At 39.7% G+C, this 20,208-nt stretch overlaps 1 protein-coding gene across 2 annotated transcripts in view; it reads left to right on the top strand.

The window, feature by feature from the left end:
• Window positions 1–20,208, top strand: part of NCAN (neurocan) — a 195,766-nt gene that overhangs the window by 153,872 nt on the left and 21,686 nt on the right. For both annotated transcript variants that reach the window (XM_075825489.1, XM_075825490.1), the window contains 2 exons: window positions 2,933–3,049; window positions 11,497–11,610. In XM_075825489.1, the coding sequence (XP_075681604.1) occupies window positions 2,933–3,049; window positions 11,497–11,610 (231 nt within the window). The remainder of the gene's footprint in view (window positions 1–2,932; window positions 3,050–11,496; window positions 11,611–20,208) is intronic.

The raw sequence follows: 20,208 nt of genomic DNA on the forward strand, positions 1-20,208 counted from the left end.
TGGCATATTCTCTTTTGTATCCCCTTGTGCGCACTATTTCTTATGATTGGTATTTAGCACAATAACATGCAGAGGGCAAAAAATATTAGCCAAAATTTTGGCGATACGAATGCAGAAGATCATATCGCATATTATTCATCCCGACCAATCTGGTTTCATGCCAGGGAAGGCCACCGATGTTAATCTTCGGAGGCTCTTTACCAACATATCATCTAATATAGAGTCAGGTGGCACCAGAGTTGTTGCCTCTTTGGACCTTGAGAAAGCATTCGACTCGGTGGAGTGGTCCTACTTCTGGTCTGTTTTAGGCAAATTTGAATTTGGCCCCAGATTTATCATACTGGGTACAGTTGCTGTACACCGAACACACAGCAAGTATTATAACCAATTGTCACATTTCCCCTTCATTTACGTTAGCCCGAGGGTCTAGGTAAGGTTGCTCACTGTCTCCCTCCCTTTTTGCACTGGCCATTGAGATGCTAGCAATAGCTATAAGAGCCTCTCCTGATATAAAGGGCTTCAGGATGGGGGAGAGGGAGGAGCGTGTCTCCTTATATGCAGATGATACACTTCTATTCCTCAATGAGCCGGGTCCCTCTCTGCAGGCACTATTGCCTTTATTTGATTTATTTACATCCGTGTGAACTGGTCATAGAAATCTTTGGTAATGGCGATGTGGCTAAGAATGTCATACTTTCTTTCCCGATACAATGGGCAGACAAAATTACTTATCTAGGTATAGTGATTAGCTGAGATACTTGTACTTTTAAACCTGACAATGTCACTCCTCTGGAACAACGTCTCAATATACACCTTGATAGATGGAGGCACCTCCCCCTCACAGTTACAGGTAGAATGAATCTGTTCAAAATGAAGTCCCTTCCTAGGTTTTTGTATCTCTTTCACAATTCCCCGGTATGGCTACCATTATCAATCTACTCTAATATTGACAAAGACCTTAGATCTTTTATTTGGAGCGGTATTCCTAGAATTGCTCTGGGCGCACTACAGCTACCCACTGACCAGGGTGGACTGGCCCTTCCGAACCTATATCTTTACTTCCTTGCAAGCCAACTGGTTTATGTGTGGCGTTTAATCCCTGTATTGAACTAGGATATGGTAGTGGAAGATAAGGTAGCTACTTTTACACAACTTAGGTCCAAACACCAGATCCTGACCAGATCCACAACTTAGGTTCCGTTATTTCCAGCTTAGACAAGCTCTTTGGTCACAATTTGCAGGATATAATGTCAGACTATGTACATCCCCAATGGAGGATTGGGTGACACAGGAGGCGTTGGCTAAACCGTTATCTGTGCTTTATAGACAGCTGTTAACATTTTCTTCCAATAAACTTGATAGACCCTTGGACCTCTGGTCTCAGACTCTTTCCTCCGTATCTACTGATGATCATAAAGAAATGCTATCCGCTCTAACGGGTCCTTTAATATCCACAAGAGACCGACTTATTAAATTAACATTTTTCCACCAAATTTATTATACACCTTCTAAATTATATAGGATGGGACATATACCTACTCCTGTCTGTCCATGTTGCCAAGGAGCTGAGGGCTCCTTCCTACATATGTTCTGGGAGTGTCCAATTATTAATAATTTCTGGACTGAAGTACTGGAATTTCTCGAGCTTAAAGTAGGGCTCTCTCGTATACTAGAACCCAGAACTTGCCTTTTATTATTGGTGGAAGAACTTATACCTACTGTGGCGGTTAGGTCTCTCATGATGCTCCTATTATGTTATGCCAAGAAAACTATACTCCTGCATTGAAAGAAACCTAAGGTTCCTACACTGTCAGCATGGATTACGTTAGTAAACTCTACTCTGTTACTTTTTAAACTAACTTATGAAGCACGTGGATATCCTGATAAATTTATGAAGGTGTAGAGCTCTTGGATAGCCAACCTTCATACCAGCTCATAGGCTGGGCATAGCCCAGGTTGACTGGACCTGGAGGTGCTGACATCTGTGTTTGGTCCCCCATTCCTCCACCGAACTCCTCCCCTCACCAGATTTTATTTCATATATATACTACTGTTAAGGAAAGGCTGTTTGTTAGAGTTTTGTTTGGTGTGTCTACTTCTATGCATATCAATATGTGAGACATGTATCCGTCTGTTTTTTGTTAATAACTGGCATTGTACGTAATCATCGGGAAAGCTTCAGGCGCGTAAGTCAAAAGTACCCTTAGGCTTTCATTATACAAACGGAGACCAAAAGAGTGTTCATATACATTGAAGATACCATTTTTTTTCTGATATAATAGCGTAGTAGACTATTATATTCTATCCAGATTCATCTAACATGGTTTAGCGTACAGTATATGTCATGGACTTTTCAATAGCTTTTCATGACGTATACGTTGAACGGACACCATTATAGTCTTTGGGTGACCAATGTGATAAATGGATATCTAACATCTGTCACCGATGGGCTATAATAATTTACGTCATTGAAAGAGTTATGGGCGTTCATGATGGACACCATTATATCTATAGGTGACGGGTGCCATTGTTAGGCATTGGTCACTGCCTCTGCTTATTGTATACTATTAAACACAGTTTGAAAAGAGCCTTAGTGATAGTATTCCTGTAATACTCCTGGTGGTTTAGGGTGATAAAAAGGTTAATAGTGATATCTGTTATCAATAGTGCTCTAGGATAGTTATGAGTTAATATCTAATATTACTGGAAGTCTAAAATTTATTGGTTAACACTTAATATTATGTAATAATATAATTATTACTGGTTATAATTTTTTGGTTTAGGATGTTGAAGGACATAATGGAGGTAATCTATAATTGAACCTAAATAGGTCCTGATTTTTTTTTTTTTGTAGGGGGTTAAACACCCTGCTACTATCCAGATATATTGCTATGGATGGACAGGTACCAATGACCATTTCTTTACCTTGTAGGTGAGCCTCAACCATGTTCTCACAGTCCTTGCTTGCACATGGGGACCTGCCAGTCTAATGGGAGCACATACAGCTGCATCTGTCACAAGGGTTATACTGGAGAGAATTGCGAAATTGGTATGTACAGTACTCAGTTATGAGTTTATTTTAATATAAGAGGATTTGAATTATGCGTTTCAGAGCTGAGATAAACATTATAAACATTTTATAGAGAACCTGTCAGCTCTTCTGACATGTCTGTTTTAGTAAATACCCCATAGGATTACTATTGCAGTACTACTACAATATCGTATTAACTTGTCCCATGATTACTCCAACATATACTGTATATGACTAAGCTTAAAGAGAATCTGACACTTCTCCTGACATGTCTATTTAAATAAATACTTGCATTTCTCATGAAATAGTGCTGGAACATCTTTTCTAAGAACTCTGCATTGTGCTGTTCCTCTGTTATTCATCATGGAAATGTATGAATAAATTAACAACCGGGTGTTGCCATTCACCTTGTCAATAGTGTGTGTCCCTACACAGTCTGACACTATCAGCACTGATTGAAAAGTGTCTGTGTGTGACAAAGGGAATGGCAACACCAAAATTAATTTAGAGATTTCTGGGGAAAATAATAGTTATACAATGCAGGGTTCTAAGACAAGATGCTCCAGAATTCTTATCTCATGAGGAATTACATCTTTTGCGTTTTGCTAAAAAAAAAAATCCTAAGCTTCGAATTGTACCAAGTTGTAATATTGAACAAATAGGATCTTATGGGACTACACTGTACCACTGCATGGCTCTGATTTCTTCCATAGTTTTCTCTGTCGGATTCCATATGAATCGTGGCCTGTCCCATCTGATACTGTATCACAGTGGTATTGCTTCTAGGGGAAAATATCTCCATAATACAGGGCTGTACATAGGCACCATATGGCATGTGGAGTGCCTACAACTCTTTAATACAGAGCCATAGGGACTCTGTGCCACCTTATAGGATCCATGCACATAGCTTTACCATGTGCATGAGGCCTAACCCTTGCATGGCCTTCTGAATGTTTTTCCAAAAAGTACCCAAGGTTCCAAGTGTCAACCCCAGCCATAAGAGTATTTTGCACTTGCTTCCTTTTCCAGGTAACAATGACAACATGTATAAATGTGTAATGAAATATGGAAGAACATAAAGCAGTACTAAAACAAGAGGCATAGCCATGTTATATAAAATACTCTGCACTGACTAGACTCCGATTAAAAGTCCATTCTTCACTTGACTTAAAGGGAATGTTTCACTAGAATTTTTTTTATTTTTTAATTAGTTAAACAATTATTATTTAAGTGATTACACATTGTTATAATTTTTTTAATTTTTTCACAAGTCAGGAAATATTATAAATTAGATTCTAATTTATAACATTTCCATGTGCTGGTCACTAGAGGGAACAGTTCCTAAAATTGCAGCATGGTCAATGTGGTAAAGCAACCTCATTGCTTTATGCTGCAAATTTGGGGTAGACACACTCTCTCTAGTGTCCTCACACAATCCCCCCTCCCATATTCTGGCTAGTGCCAGGAGAAGGAGGGGTTTGAATCTTCAAACCTCCTACACTGTGTGCAGCCATTTTCTGAGAGACTGCACAGTGTAGGAGGATTAGATACAGTGCTCAGCAGACAGTATAACACGAACATACATGAACATAATACACACATCACATACACGAATATAAATTACCTGCTACTGCCGCTGCTGCCGCCTCCGCTCCTATTCCTTGCGTCTTCACTTCCTTGAACATATGGCCGGAAGCCGCAGCCAGAAGTCGTCATCTTACTGTCTGGCAGCGGCTTCCGGTCCACATGAAAATGGCGCTGGATTTCGCTCTGCTAACAAACTTTGTTTTGGTCTGTGTGGGAGCGGCGCATGCGCCGTTCCCACACAGACGGCGTACGCTGCAGAGAATGGAACGGCTCCCGTTCGCATTCTCTATGGGGATGTATGTGCCGTATTCCATCTCTGTATGTGTCGTTAATCGACACATACGGAGATGAAAAAAAATGGCAGCCCCCATAGAGAAGTAAAAGTAAGAAAAAAGTAAAAAGTAGAACACGAAAACACAAATAAATAAGATTTATGTTCATATCATACTAAAAGCAATATGATAAAAAAAACAAAAACATTTCATGACACCTTCCCTTTAAATCACAGGAAATATAGGGTGGTAGAAAAGCATTTGGGTCAGTTCACACGTAGCATAAATACTGCAGATTTTCTGCAATGGATTTCGTTGTGGAAAATCCATACCATAATACAGTAGCAGCAGAGTGGATGAGATTTGAACAAATCTAATCCACACGCTGCGTAAAAAAATGCTAAGCAATTGACCTGCGCTGCGTTTTTTAACCCCTTCCCGACATTTGCCGTACATGTACGTCATGGAAAGTACTGACTTCCCGCATCTTGCCGTACATGTACGCCAAATGTTTGGGACCGGCTCAGAAGCTGAGCCGGTGCCATCATCACCGGATCTCAGCTGTATCTTACAGCTGACATCCGGCTGTAACGGCGGGGACCGAAATTAGCTTCGATCCCCGCCATTAACCCCTTAAGTGCAGCGCTCAAACGCGATCGCTGCACTTAAGGTGTTTGCAGCTCATCGGAACCCCAGTAATGAAATTGCCGGGGTTCCGGTGGCTGCAATGGCAACCGGAGGCCTAATACTGGCCTCTCGGTCTGCCTAGCACCGAAGCCGGTCAAGATCCGCCCGGCGGCGGAGCCTGATCGGCTTCCGTAGCTGCCGGCAAGATGGCGCCGGGTCAGGAGCTGATCCGGCGTCATCAGCGGTGGAAGTCAGCTGTACTGTACAGCTGACATCCACCTGTAACGGCAGGAACCGGAGCTAGCTCCGATCCCTGCCATTAACCCCTTCGATGCAGCAATCGAAAGCGATTGCTGCATCGTAGCGGTTACTAGCAGATCGCCAGCCCTGACAGGCAATCGGGACTGGCGACTGCTGTTATGGCAACAGGAGACACAATGGTCTCCTGTTCTGCCATTACGGAAGCCGATTTAGGCCCCGCCGGGAGGCGAAGCCTAATCGGCTTGCTGTCAGTGAATGACTGACAGATCTAATACATTGCACTACATAGGTAGTGCAATGTATTAGAAAAAAAAAATCTGACCGTTGGAACTTCAAGTCCCCTAGTGGGACTTGAGAAAAAGTGTAAAAAAAGTATAAAAAAGTGTAAAAAAAAGTGCACAAAATAAAAGTTTGAAAACAGTAAAAGTTTCAAGTAATCAAATAAAACACAATCCCCCTTTTACTCTTATCAAGTCCTTTATTATTGAAAAATAATAATAAACCATATGTATTTGGTATCGCCACGACCGTAACGACCGGAGGTATCAAAATATTATATTATTTATTGCACGCGGTGAACAGCGTAAAAAAAAAACGTAAAAAACTTTACCAGAGTTTCTGTTTTTTCGTCACTTTGCCCTACAAATATTAGAATAAAAAGTGATCAAAAAGTCGCACGTATCCAAAAATGGTACCTATAAAAACTATAGCTCGTCCCGCAAAAAACAAGCCCTCATACACCTCCGTCGACAAAAAAATTAAAAAGTTATGGTTCTCACAACTTGGCGACAGAAAAAATACATTCTTTTTACAAAAGTAATTTTATTGTGCAAAAAGTTGTAAAACATGAAAAAGTTCTATAAATTAGGTATCGCCAGAATCGTACTGACCCGCAGAATAAAGTTAACATGTAGTTTATAACGCATGGTGAGCGCTGTATAAAAAAAAAAAAACGAAAAAAGCTTTGCCAGAATTGCATTTTTTTGTTTACCTGGCATCCCAAAAAATAGGATAAAAGGTGATCAAAAAGTCGCATGTACCCCAAAATGGTACCAATAATAACTACAGCTCGTCCCGCAACAAACCAGCCCTCATACCGCTACGTCTATGAAAAATAAAATTAGTTATGGCTCCAATAAGTCAGGAAATAAAAAAATATGCAGTTGTGCCCGAGGGGAACATTTCTTCTGTTTGAAGAGGCGATTTATCAAGGACCTAAAATTAGGGAACCAGGAAAGGGAGGGCCGAAACATACCCGCTGGAAGCGACGGTGCCCGTATTATACCAGGACAACACTTCCCAGCAAAATTCCCCAAACTACAAAGGTGCGGAGTGTGGACCAAAAGGGGGATAAGAAATGACACCATTTATCAGTGCGACACCGGCCTGTGCGGAAAGGATTGCTTCACAGCGTAACACACATCTATGGATTATTTTATTGTTTTTTTTTACCCCGTTATTATACTACCTGACTATGCCCCTTATATACTCCGCCCCGCTTACATATGCCCTACATTATAAACGGAAACACCAGTAAGACTCCAAACAAAACTACTACCAAGCAAAATCCACGCTCCAAAAGCCAAATGGCATTTCCTCCCATCTGAACCCTACAGCGTGCCCAAACAGCAGTTTCCTTCCACATATATGGCACTGTCATACCCGGGAGAACCCTTTTAGCAATTTTTGGGGTGTGTGTCTCCAGCGTCATAAGCTGGGCACAACATATTTGCCACTGAATGGCATATCTAGGGAAAAATATAAATTTTTAATTTGCACCATCCACAGCGCATTCATTTATGGAAAAGACCTGTGGGGTGAAAATCCTCACTACACCCCTTAATAAATGCCTTGAGGGGTGCAGTTTCCATAGTGGGGTCACTTCCCAGGGGTTTATTTTTATTATTTCACATCTGAGCCTCTGCAGTTGTGAACCAATACTTTGTAAATCGCCAAATTAGGCCTCAATTTTACATGGTACGCTTTCACTCCTGAGCCTGGTCGACTGTCCAGGCAAGAGATTAGGGCCACATGTAGGGTGTTTCTAAAACCAGGAAACCCAGCATAATAATTAGAGAGCTGTCTCGTTATGGTGGCACAAGCCGGGCACCACATATTGTCCACATATCTGTGGAAAAAATCCCATTTTCACTCTGCAACATCGAGTTCACACTAATTTCTACAAAACACCTGCAGGGTTAACATGCTCACTACACCCGTAGGTAAATGCATTGAGGGGTGTAGTTTCCAAAATGGGGTCACTTCTGGGGGGTTTCCACTGTTTTGGGCCCACAGGCGCCCAGAAACCAATCCAGAAACATCTGCACTCCAAATGGCGGTCCTTCCCTTCTGAGCCCTGCCGTGTGCCCAAACAGCAGTTTATGACCACATATGGGGTATTGCCGTACTCGGTAGAAATTGCTTTACAAATGTTGGGTTCTTTTTTTCCTTTATTTGTTGCGAAAATGAAAAAATTTGCGCTAAAGCTACGTCTTATTGAAGAAAAAGGATTGTTTTTATTTTCACTGCCCAATTCTAATAAATTCTATGAAACATCTGTGGGGTCAAAATGCTCACTACGCCCCTAGATGAATTCCTCAAGAGGTGTAGTTTCCTAAATGGTGTCACTTTTTGGGCGTTTTCATTGTTTTTTCCCCTCAGGGGCTTTGCAAATGTGACATGGCCGCCGCAAACCATTCCTGCTCAATGTGATCTCCAAAAGCCAAATAGCGCTCTTTCCCTTCTAAGCCAAGCCGTGTCTCCAAACAGCCGTTTATTACCACATGTGGGGCATTGTTTTACTCGGGAGAAATTGCTTTACAAATTTTGTGGTGCTTTTTCTCCTTCAGTCCTTGTGGAAATGAGTAAAAATAAGCTAAACCTACATTTTCTTTGAAAAAATGTTGATTTTTATTTTCAGGGCCTACTTCCAATAATTTCTGCAAAAAACCTGTGGGGTCAAAGAGCTCACTATACCTCTAGATAATTTCCTCAATGGGTGTAGTCTCCAAAATGGGGTCACTTGTGGGGGGTTTCCACTGTTTTGTCTCCTCAGGGACTTCGTAAATGTGACCTGGCCTCCGCAAACCATTCCTGCTAAACTTGAGCTCCAAAAGCCAAATAGCGCTCTTTCCCTTCTCAGCCCTGCCGTGTCTCCAAACAACCGTTTATTACCACATGTGGGGCATTGTTTTACTCGGGAGAGATTGGTTTACAAATTTTACGGTGCTTTTTCTCCTTCAGTCCTTGTGGAAATGAGAAAAAATTAGCTAAACCTACATTTTCTTTGAAAAAATTTAGATTGTCATTTTCAGGGCCTATTTCCAATAATTTATGCAAAAAACCTGTTGGGTCAAAACGCTCACTATACCCCTAGATAATTTCCTCAATGGGTGTAGTTTCCAAAATGGGGTCACCTGTGGGGGGTTTCCACTGTTTTGTCCCCTCAGGGGCTTTGTAAATGTGACATGGCCTCCACAAACCATTCCTGCTAAACTTGAACTCCAAAAGCCAAATACCGCTCTTTCCCTTCTCAGCCTCGCCGTGTCTCCAAACAACCGGTTATTACCACATGTGGGGTATTGTTTTACTCGGGAGAAATTGCTTTACAAATTTTACGGTGCTTTTTCTCCTTTAGTCTTTGTGAAAATGAGAAAAAAAATCGCTAAACCTACATTTTCTTTGAAGAAATGTTGATTTTAATTTTCACGGCCTACTTCTAATAATTTCTGTAAAAAAGCTGTGCGGTCAAAATGCTCACTGTACCCCTAGATAATTTCCTTGAGGTGTGTAGTTTCCCAGATGGGGTCACTTTTGGGGGATTTTGACTGTTTTGGCACCGCAAGAGCCCTTCAAACCTGACATGGTGCCTAAAATTTATTCTAACAAAAATAAGGCCCCAAAATCCACCAGGTGCTCCTTTGCTTCTGAGGCCGGTGCTTCAGTCCAGTAGCACGCCACGGCCACATGTGGGATATTTCCTAAAACTGCAGAAACTGGGCAACAAATATTGAGTTGCATTTCTCTGGTAAAACCTTCTGTGTTATAAAAAAAATTGTACTAAAAATTTATTTCTGCAAAAAAATATGAAATTTGTAAAATTCACCTCTACATTGCTTTAATTCCTGTGACATGTGTAAAGGGTTAAGACATTTTCTAAATGCTGTTTTGAATACTTTGAGGGGTGAAGTTTTTAAAATGGGGTGACTTTTTGGGGGTTTCTAATATATAAGGCCCTCAAAGCCACTTCACAACTGAACTGGCCCCTGTAAAAATAGCCTTTTGAAATTTTCTTGAAAATGTGAGAAATTGCTGCTAAAGTTCTAAGCCTTGTGAGGTCATAGAAAAATAAAAGGATGTTCAAAAAACGATGCCAATCTAAAGTAGACATATGGGGGATGTTAATTAGCAACAATTTTGGGTGGTATAACTGCCTGTCTTACAAGCAGATACATTTAAATTGAGAAAAATGCTAATTTTTGCAATTTTTCGCTAAATTTTGGTGTTTTTCACAATTAAATACTGAACATATCGAGCAAATTTTGCCAGTAACTTAAAGTCCAATGTGTCACGAGAAAACAATCTCAGAATCGCTTGGATAGGTGAAAGCATTCCGGAGTTATTACCACATAAAGTGACACATGTCAGATTTGAAAAATGAGGCTCGGTCAGGAAGGTCAAAAGTGGCTAAAGAGGGAAGGGGTTAAATCCGCAGCTTGTCAATTGTAATTGTGTAAATACTGCTTATTTGTTGTGGGTATTTATCATTGAATTCAATGGGGATGTAAAAACCGCTACAAATAGCAGATGCTGCGTTTTTTTGCGGCAGAAAAGCAGCGATTCCGCCGCAAAAAACGCAACACAGAAAAAAAAAACCTTGACCTCTGCAGCCAATCTCAGGCTGTATCGGTCACATGGGATGAAACGTCATCGCAGGAGCCTGGGCTGCAGGACGGCGGAGAGATGCGTCACCATGGCTACGTAAGTATGATTTTTTTTTTAAAAATTTCAGATGAAGTTTTCCGCAGTGGACATTCCGGTCGAAAAACTGCACCATAATTTGGAATTTACGCAGCGTATCAGCCCTGTGTGAACTTAGCCTTACTATAAAGTACAGGCAAAATGGATGATACTACTGAAAACTGTCTCATGTTACTGTCTACTTGTAAATGAGGTGGCTTCTATAGAGGCGACTAATGTGATTTTAAATAGAAATAGTTGACAAGCATTGCATGGACAGTTCCCGAATATGCAAGCGTCCATGTAATTTCAGTAGTATAACCAGATTTATCTTGTGCTTATTTTGATGAATGCCACACACATCCATAACCATTGTTATTAACCCTTTCATGCCGACAATCAGTATATTCACGTCCTTTTCGCACATACCCCGTGCAGCCAGGGCGTGAATATACAGATCTCTGTTCCAGCCAGCATAGCGCTGTGAAAAGCGCTCGGAGGCCGGCTGTGTTAGTGTCACCTGCTCCCCAGCAACCTGTTCTCTGACAGACGAACCGATTGGTTTGGCCTTAGAGAATATGGTCACCGGTATTAATACTTGTTCACATTTGTATTTTGTATTTTGAGCTCCAATACTCATTCCTTTCAGTCATTTGCTATAATAAAGGGATATGCATCTAAACATTTACTATATCCTATAGGGCTTTCATACTCTTGTTAGCATTAATATTGACACATTCATATACCATGTTTTCACAGATATTGATGAGTGTTTGTCCAACCCCTGTCAGAATGGAGGCACTTGCATTGATGAGATAAACTCTTTTCTTTGCCTGTGTTTACCAAGCTATGGAGGAAGCACATGTGGAAAAGGTAAGGACCATGTCACAAATCTTTTATAAACCCTTAAGGGACTTTTACACAAGGCGATTACCATGTAAAATATTGTAAGATCGAGTAAAGGCTCGCAGTCATTGGCTGGTTTAAACATGTTCAGCCATTGCACGATGAGAAAGAAATGCGTATCAACTCTTTCAAGTAACAATTTTTTTCAGATTCACTCCCAATTGTGCTCCCAATTTCTTCCCATGGTCATGGTACATTTGTGGCTAGTTGTGCTATATTGTTAACAGAATAGGAAAAACCACTAAAAGGCAAACTCTATTCTTATAATCACCCTAATATCTTGTAGAAAATACTCGCGTCAAGGATCTCTCTGCTTTGGGGAACAGCTAGTTTAATAGACCTCTGTGATTTTGCTAATTGCATACAAATAGTCTTCTGCGAGATCATGGGAACTCTGTGTTCCTTATGCATTTCCCTATGGTATATCCAAAAGACAAAGGATGCACAAAGATAAAATAAAAAATCCCATGAGGTCAGGTTTAAGCCAATGAAAAATCATGTGAATACACAAAGCCTCTTCAATAGCAGATAATTTATTATTGATGTATCAAAAGACAGTATCGATGTTTATTACCCATTCCATGGGAGCTAATGATAAAACCAGCATAGTACAACATGGATTCAATTAGAATAACATTGTATTGTGTAAGAGCATCTAAGGGACAATAATCGGGCAAATGAGTGTTCACAGAATGCTGGTTCCCGATAATTGTCCTGCGAAAAGAGGTCAACGATCAGCCGATGAACGAGCAAACGCTTGTTCATCAGCTGATCGTATCGTTTTAAATGGCGAAAATATTATTGGTGTTGGCAGCACATCTCCCTGTGTAAACAGAGAGACGCGCTGCCGACATGATGGAAATGCATACTCATACTAGCTCCTTGTGAAAGGAACAAACAAGCGCCAATTAACGATCGGCGCTCATTTACATGGCCAACGTCGGTCCGTGTAAGACCAACTTAATGCTTTTGGTTACTTCTCGGTTGTGGTGAATGAAAAGCTAAAGCCATGAAACAATTAGCATGAGTTACCGGGCTGCCATTCTAATAATTATGAAGGACGATCATAATAAATATATACATTTTTAATCCTATGTCATGTTAGATATCGGATTGCTATAAGGTCCTACAAATCCAATTAGTTGTCAGGCTGTTTCCATCCCAGCGGTGACGCACAGATTAAGAAGGACAATAGTGGAGCAGCCTATGCAGCTCATTGAGGTCAGAAATATGGAAGGTCCAAGTCCCTGATGTAAAAGTGATTTCTATTACATGTGATGTTGCTGTTGCTTTCACTGCCCTAATTAGCGTAAAGAACGGCAAAGAGGGTAAACAGGTCAATTGCCTTGAGCCCAGACAGTCCAGGGGCCAGCAAAGTTTCTATAATTTTATTTCAAGTTGGCAACATTTAATTATCGAATAAACATTACTTGGTTAGTAAAAATGGGGATTCTATTTTTATGCTAATTAACATCCAGGATTAATTATTTCCAGTTTAGAAATTGTACTTAACACTAATTGAAAGTGAGGCAATGATATTAATATTTGTCTTACAGTATTGCATTGAGAGGATAAATGATCATTGTTGTTCTTCAGGGTGGATAACTGCCTCTAACCTATTAAATCTCACTATTATATTTATGACCTTCATAAAAGAATACAGTTTGACAGCTGCACCATTCTCTGTGGTTGGTTAATTTCTTAAAAGATCTGGGAATCGGGCCATGATGCCCTCCCCACATGCGCCACCAGCCAATTTGCTACCCCCTCAACAAGCAAGCTAATATGTCATCTTTCCTATTTAATAATTTTTTCCCATATAATGCTTTCGCTGATGTCTGTATTCAGCTTTTTTAATGTAGATGAATAGTGCAGTCAGTGGCTGGGATACCTATAGGATTCCCTTCCCAAAGAAAAATGTCTCACCTTCAAGTGTTTTCGCACACTTTAACCTAAATATTAATTTAAGGGCTTATTCGGACGAATGTGGGGAAACTCAGACGTGAAAAATGTGACGTTTTACATGTCTGAGGTTCCCCTGTGAGGGTTCAGTTTTCACGGATCCCCATATACTTCAGTTTACGGAGGGATCCGTGAAAACAAAAAAAAATAGGACATGCTCTATTTTTCAACAGACTCTTCACACGGTCTGTTGAAACAACGTCCGTGTGAACTGCCCCATTGAAATACATGCGTCCATCTGACGGCCGTTGTTTTATCGTCCGTCACATGGACGTACTCTACGTTGGTCTGAATTCAGCCTAACACTTGACCTAATAGCTACGGTATTACCACCTTAACCAAACCAACCACCCAAAAATTCCTGACACAGTTATGATTAAAGTGACAGTACAGCTAAAAATAATCAATTAAATTAAATTACTTAATTAATTAATAAAGGGCCCAAAGAAGGAAATAAAATGGAACGAAAAAGCCCTTTTTCTGAATTTTTGCAAGCTCCTGAAACAAACAGCTTTGTAGAATAGTCCCTCAGGGTCTATCCATGTTAATTGGATAAAGCATTGGAGGCTTTGATAAATGGGCACAGATTGGTCTGGTATGGTCTCCATTGCAGACATAGCAGTGGATAAAGGTTTTCCTATTGTTTTCCTGGCTATATATTTTATTATTATTATTATTATTATTATTATTATTAGTGTTAGTATTAGTAGTATTATTGTTATTTTTAGTATTATTATAATTTACTCTTTGGATTGCAATTGGAAACATAACAGGTTTCATGAAGGATATGATATGGTAAGTGCTGCTAGTTTTTTGTTTTCTTTACATACTTTAGTGATCCCTTAAAGGGGTTTCCTACCATCTGAAAACTGATGACCTATCCACCGGATAGGTCGTCAGTACATGATCTGTGGGGGTCCGACAGACGGGCCCCGCACATATCAGCTGGTCCGATGCCTCCGTGAAGCAAACGTACATGCCGGAAGCAGTTGGCCCCCGGCCACGGAATAGTGGCCAAGCTGCAGTACTGCAGCTCTGCTCCTATTCAAGTGAATAGGTGCGGGCCTGCAGTTCTGCAGCGCGGCTGCTATGCTAAGTGCGGAGCCAACTGCTTCCGGCTCCGTACATAGCATTATGTGCTATAACATCCGGTGCCCGCAGGCCGCCGGAGTGGCTTATCACTGCGGGGTCCGGCTGACGGACACGCACCATTGATATACTGATGACCTATTTGGTGGATAGGTCATCAGTTGTCAGAAGGTGGACAACCCCTTTATGGTTCCAAAATGGGTTCAACAGCCATTTGGTTCCTAGTTTCTGGTGCATCAATGGCATAATGTCTAAGGTATAGTGTCCAGTTCTCAGTGCCTGATCAGTTGTACAATATCCACACACTGGTGAACTGGTAGCACTGAACCTGGTCACTGGTCATTTAGTATTATAGGTTTATAGCTGTGGTGCATTTCTGGTGACGCAATGTGAAATACACTGTCTCTGGTGACCCAATCATTTTACAACAAACCATTTAATCCAACCTTATTACCAATAGCCATTCATGATGACTTATGTTTTATACATAATTTAACTAGTTGTCAATTGGTTTGAAGGTTTTTTTTGACAATAGAAAAACTCCTTGAAGCTTCCCAAATTGAAAAACAAATAACTTTGCAAAACTTTTCCTCCATGGATCTCCGCGGCTCTAGTGTTATGATCTTGGCATGATGATGTCATGTTGGCCAGTTTTTCCTCCACAGGATGTTATGTCACTATGAACAAAACAACAAGATTAGTGGACACAATAGATATTTAAAGAGTGCAAAGCATTTACGCGTCTTCCTCAGGGGGTTCGCAGCTTTTCTGTTGGCGATGCGCGTAGGGCACGGTTTTGGTGTCAGCCCACCTGCCGGACAGTGCATTTTTTCTATACTATACTACTGGTTGGGTGTGTGGTTATTTGTAGTTTATGTCATACTGTATCACCATATATTTTTACAATATAACGCCCATTCTTTGCATAAGCTGACCTTATAATCCGGAAGTTGAATATTATTTGGGGGTTTGAATACATCCGATTTTTTTTCTTATCATGGACCACTATTTTGCATGTCTGTATACAGTGTTTTTAATTGTTTTTTGATTATAATAATGATTGGATGTGCACGCCTATTCATCTTTCCCTGCTTTTCTGTATTAGCTTGGTACTAAGAACAAAACATCCCCGTCAACAAGCCCACAGGAAAACAGTCATTTCTAACATTAAAATATAAAGAGGCAAAATGATTAAAACGTGACATAAAACAAAGACTAGACCCCAAAACCTATGCATTTTCTGCCAGAGGATACTATGGACATATCTACCAAATGTTTATTTTCATAACAACCTTCATGGGACTTTGCATCACATAGTCCTTTTTATACTATAGTCATTAAAACATTCACTACATCCCCAAGCAGTGGTTGGACTCTTGGTATACACACATTTCCCGACAGCAAACACCCTACAGGTTTTAGAAGTGCCTCCTGGCAATTTGCACTTACAGTAACCTTCATGCGACTTTATGTACTATATATAATGAGTGGCTTGTCAAGCATAAAAATGTCAAGCAAATAAATCAGTTCATTATGCTTCAATGACCTAAACTAGGTTTACAAATATAAAAGAATTCTTCCCTTAATGGGACTCATTGTTGTTATCTGGTCTCCTTATATATTGCCCTTTTGGAAATATATGGAAGTTGGATTTTTTTTTCTTTTTAATAGAACACAAAAAGAACTAACATCAGCAGTGCTTTTGTTTCATTTATTTTTAAAAGTTAGTTAAAAAGCAATTGTGAACTCTATGGATAAAGAAAAGAAGGAGGATGAAAAGCAAAATGAGTTGGGGCGTTGTGATTTGTCTATATGTACTGAAAATAGTCTGTTCCACTTGATAATGTATGAGTGTGCCAGACTCAGATCAATAAAGAAGCAAGAAGGTAGTGGATGGGAATGTAAATGGGTTTACATGAGCTTAAGCAACACAGTTATATCTCTCTGTCTAGCTCTATGTCATTATTACTGCTGTTCCTTGCCACAAGCACCCATAAAAAGCAAGTTTTTGAGAGAAAAGAAAATATGATCAATCTATCTATCTATCTATCTATCTATCTATCTATCTATCTATCTATCTATCTATCTATCTATCTATCTATCTATCCATCTATCTATCTCATATCTATCTATCTATCTATCTATCTATCTATCTATCTATCTATCTATCTATCTATCTATCTATCTATCTATCATCTATCTATCTCATATCTATCTATCTATCTATCTATCTATCTATCTATCTATCTATCTATCTATCTATCTATCTCATATCTATCTATCTATCTATCTATGTCATATCTATCTATCTATCTATCTATCTATCTATCTATCTATCTATCTATCTATCTATCTATCTATCTATCTATCTATCTATCTATCTATCTATGTCATTATCTATCTATCTATCTATCTATCTATCTATCTATCTATCTATCTATCTATCTATCTATCTATCTATCTATCTATCTATCTATCTATCTATCTATCTATCTATCTATCTATCTATCTATCGTCTATGTCATTATCTATCTATCTATCTATCTATCTATCATCTTCTATGTCATTGTCTGTCTGTCTGTCTGTCTGTCTATCTACCACTTGAGAAAGGCTCCTGTGTTGAGCTGAAACGTCGTGTGTATATGGACCAATAAAGCACCTTTTTCTACCTTGCTTGAGAAAGGCTCCTGTGTTGAGCTGAAACGTCGTGTGTATATGGACCAATAAAGCACCTTTTTCTACCTTGCTTATACCTTGGAGTGCTGCCTGATTTTTGGATTCTACTACAGCAGGTCTGTTAGCCCTGACCTGGGCAGGTCGGCACCCACCTATGATTTACAAGGCTGTGCGGCTGACATTGTATTTGGACTTTATCTATCTATCTATCTACCTATCTATCTATCTATCTATCTATCTATCTATCTATCTATCTATCTATCTATCTATCTATCTATCTATCTATCCATCTATCTATCTCATATCTATCTATCTATCTATCTATCTATCTATCTATCTATCTATCTATCTATCTATCTATCTATCTATCTATCTATCTATCTATCTATCTATCTATCTATCTATCTATCTATCCATCTATCTATCTGTCCACCATCCAGCAGCACCAGTCAGGAATATAGGTGGGTGCACGTCCCAGGAGCCCGATCACTGCTCCCAGATCCTCAATATTCATCCAATAAGAGACAGCACTCCAATTTGTGATAGAAAAAACTGCTTTTTATTAGCCCCTGTGCGACGTTTCGGCTCTTAACATGGAGCCTTTCTCAAGCATACAAACAGTGTAAAAGCATGTGCTATATATGGAGACCACACAACTGGTCTCATTAGGCAAGTGATTTAGCATAAAACATAAATAAGTACAAAAATACAGTCATGTTGCATCAGTAAAAGTTATAAAATACAAAGAGGTGCCATTGTGTATATATGATGGTCCTCAGATCAATCCGGGCCATCCTGTTTACAGCAGAAAAATGCTAATTGGTGAACAACTTTAAAAAAAAGTGCAGATGCACATAATATAACAAATTAAAAACATGAGCCTTGTGTTTACCTCGGATCCATGTGTTCGAGTTGTAGTTCCGGCGCCTGAAAAGTGGGGTGGCGACTATCTATGACAGAGTAGTCTCTTGCTACAGCACACTTTCGTGCATGCGCAGTGCCACTATGAGGCAGGCGGCGGCCATCTTAGTACAGCATACAAGGCCAGCAGCGGCCATGTTTGTATAATCTTATTGTCAAAATGAGAACTTTATTCTAGGAACCGTGCACACAGTCGGTTGCGTCCATGTACAGCGTAAAGGGAACTTAGAAGATACCAAAAAATGCAATTTAATGGAGATGACAGGGAATACACCCAGTCACCAATCATAACTGCACTGTGAGATATAGAATTATAACTTTAAGAGTCAAGAATATGTTGCGCTGAAGATGCGCATATAAATGAGAGCAGTTGATAAAGAGACTTAAGGTAGCCATTTATAGATAAAAAACGGCAAAATAAAAGGGAAGACAGTCATCATACATATCCAGAAAGGATTATGATGATTATGATAATGTTACCCCTGGGCAGATAGCAAAAAAAAACAAAAAGTTCTTAAAACGCATGAAAAACGCTGTACAAACGCATGCTGTGCACAATATCCTTAAAAAAAATGTTTTTTGAAAACTCTAATTTCTATTTTTACGCAGCCTATGCCACTTTTTTTGAAAAGTGGGCGAACTTAGAGTGAGGGGACAGGGCCACAACAGGCCAACAAATTTACTTTGATTTATGCCAGAAAACTGAAGCAAATTATTGCGTAAATCTGTTTAAGCTTAAAGCTGCGGTAGATTTGATTTTTTTGGCCCAAGGACAGACAGAGATGCACCTAATTTATTAGGAGGCGTGCATCTCTTAACAAATTAGGCGCATCTTACTCCAACTTTCTTTAGATTAAGACTGGCGTATCAAACGGCAGTCTTAATAAATTGCTCCCTTTCCCTTTAAATGACATCCCTATCCTTTTTTGTCTCTCTCCTGCAGTCCTTTGTATTCTGTATCCTTTTTCTTTTATAACTCTTGTTTTACATGCCTGTATTTAATTAATAAGATGTTTAGCGAATAACTCGGCCCACCACCTAACTAACTTAATATTCCACTATATGTTCAGACATCACACTGTGTAGGATGTGTATAAAGTGTAAAAATCATATATTCATTTGAATAATGATATCGCTGCTGGTAACATATTGGTGACTATTGGTGCTGAAAGAGTAAGGAAGTGATTCCCAACATTTTTACCATGAGGGAACCGATGCAAACTGTTTACCCATCCTGAGAATCCCCAACTAACATTGATCAGTCACTCCTATCGGACTAGAATGATAAACACAGCGCCACACTGCACAGACAACACATGCACTTCTAATAGTCTCTCCTATATCTGTGGCATTGCATTGATCTACAGTTTTCAAAGATAGTAAGATACTCCAGCTACATTTACCGTCCACACATTACTATTCCTATTCTTGTAATACACTGAATTTTTAGGTTATAATATTAAAAAAAACAGATTCTAATACTAATTGTACCATACAGTGCCTTGTGTACTATACAATATTTCACAGACTCAATATACTGTATATAATGTACAATGTGCTGGTGATTGAGTGACATATGTGGCGCATTATTCTCCTTATCTCAATTGTGTATATTGTGCACAGTTGCTAGGGATCCAATGGTTTGTACTATAAGATATTTAGAGCAGTGCTTCTCAAACTGTGAGACATCCCCAGTTTTTGGTGAGGCGCCATTGGTGGGCAGTTTGGACAGAAGTGATTATAAGCGGTACCAGCCTTTCTATGGTGGCACCAATCTCTGTTGTAGTAACATAATAACCTCTTTTGTTCTGCTGGGTTCATGAGAAAAGTTTTAACAATTTGGGCAAGGATTAATTATATTTACATGTCTCTTGTAAGTTACCAGTCCATCAATTTCCTCTCTGCCTGACTTTCACA

Source organism: Rhinoderma darwinii, chromosome 1, assembly GCF_050947455.1.
Source record: "Rhinoderma darwinii isolate aRhiDar2 chromosome 1, aRhiDar2.hap1, whole genome shotgun sequence".
In the NCBI taxonomy this organism is placed as follows: Eukaryota; Metazoa; Chordata; class Amphibia; order Anura; family Rhinodermatidae; genus Rhinoderma; species Rhinoderma darwinii.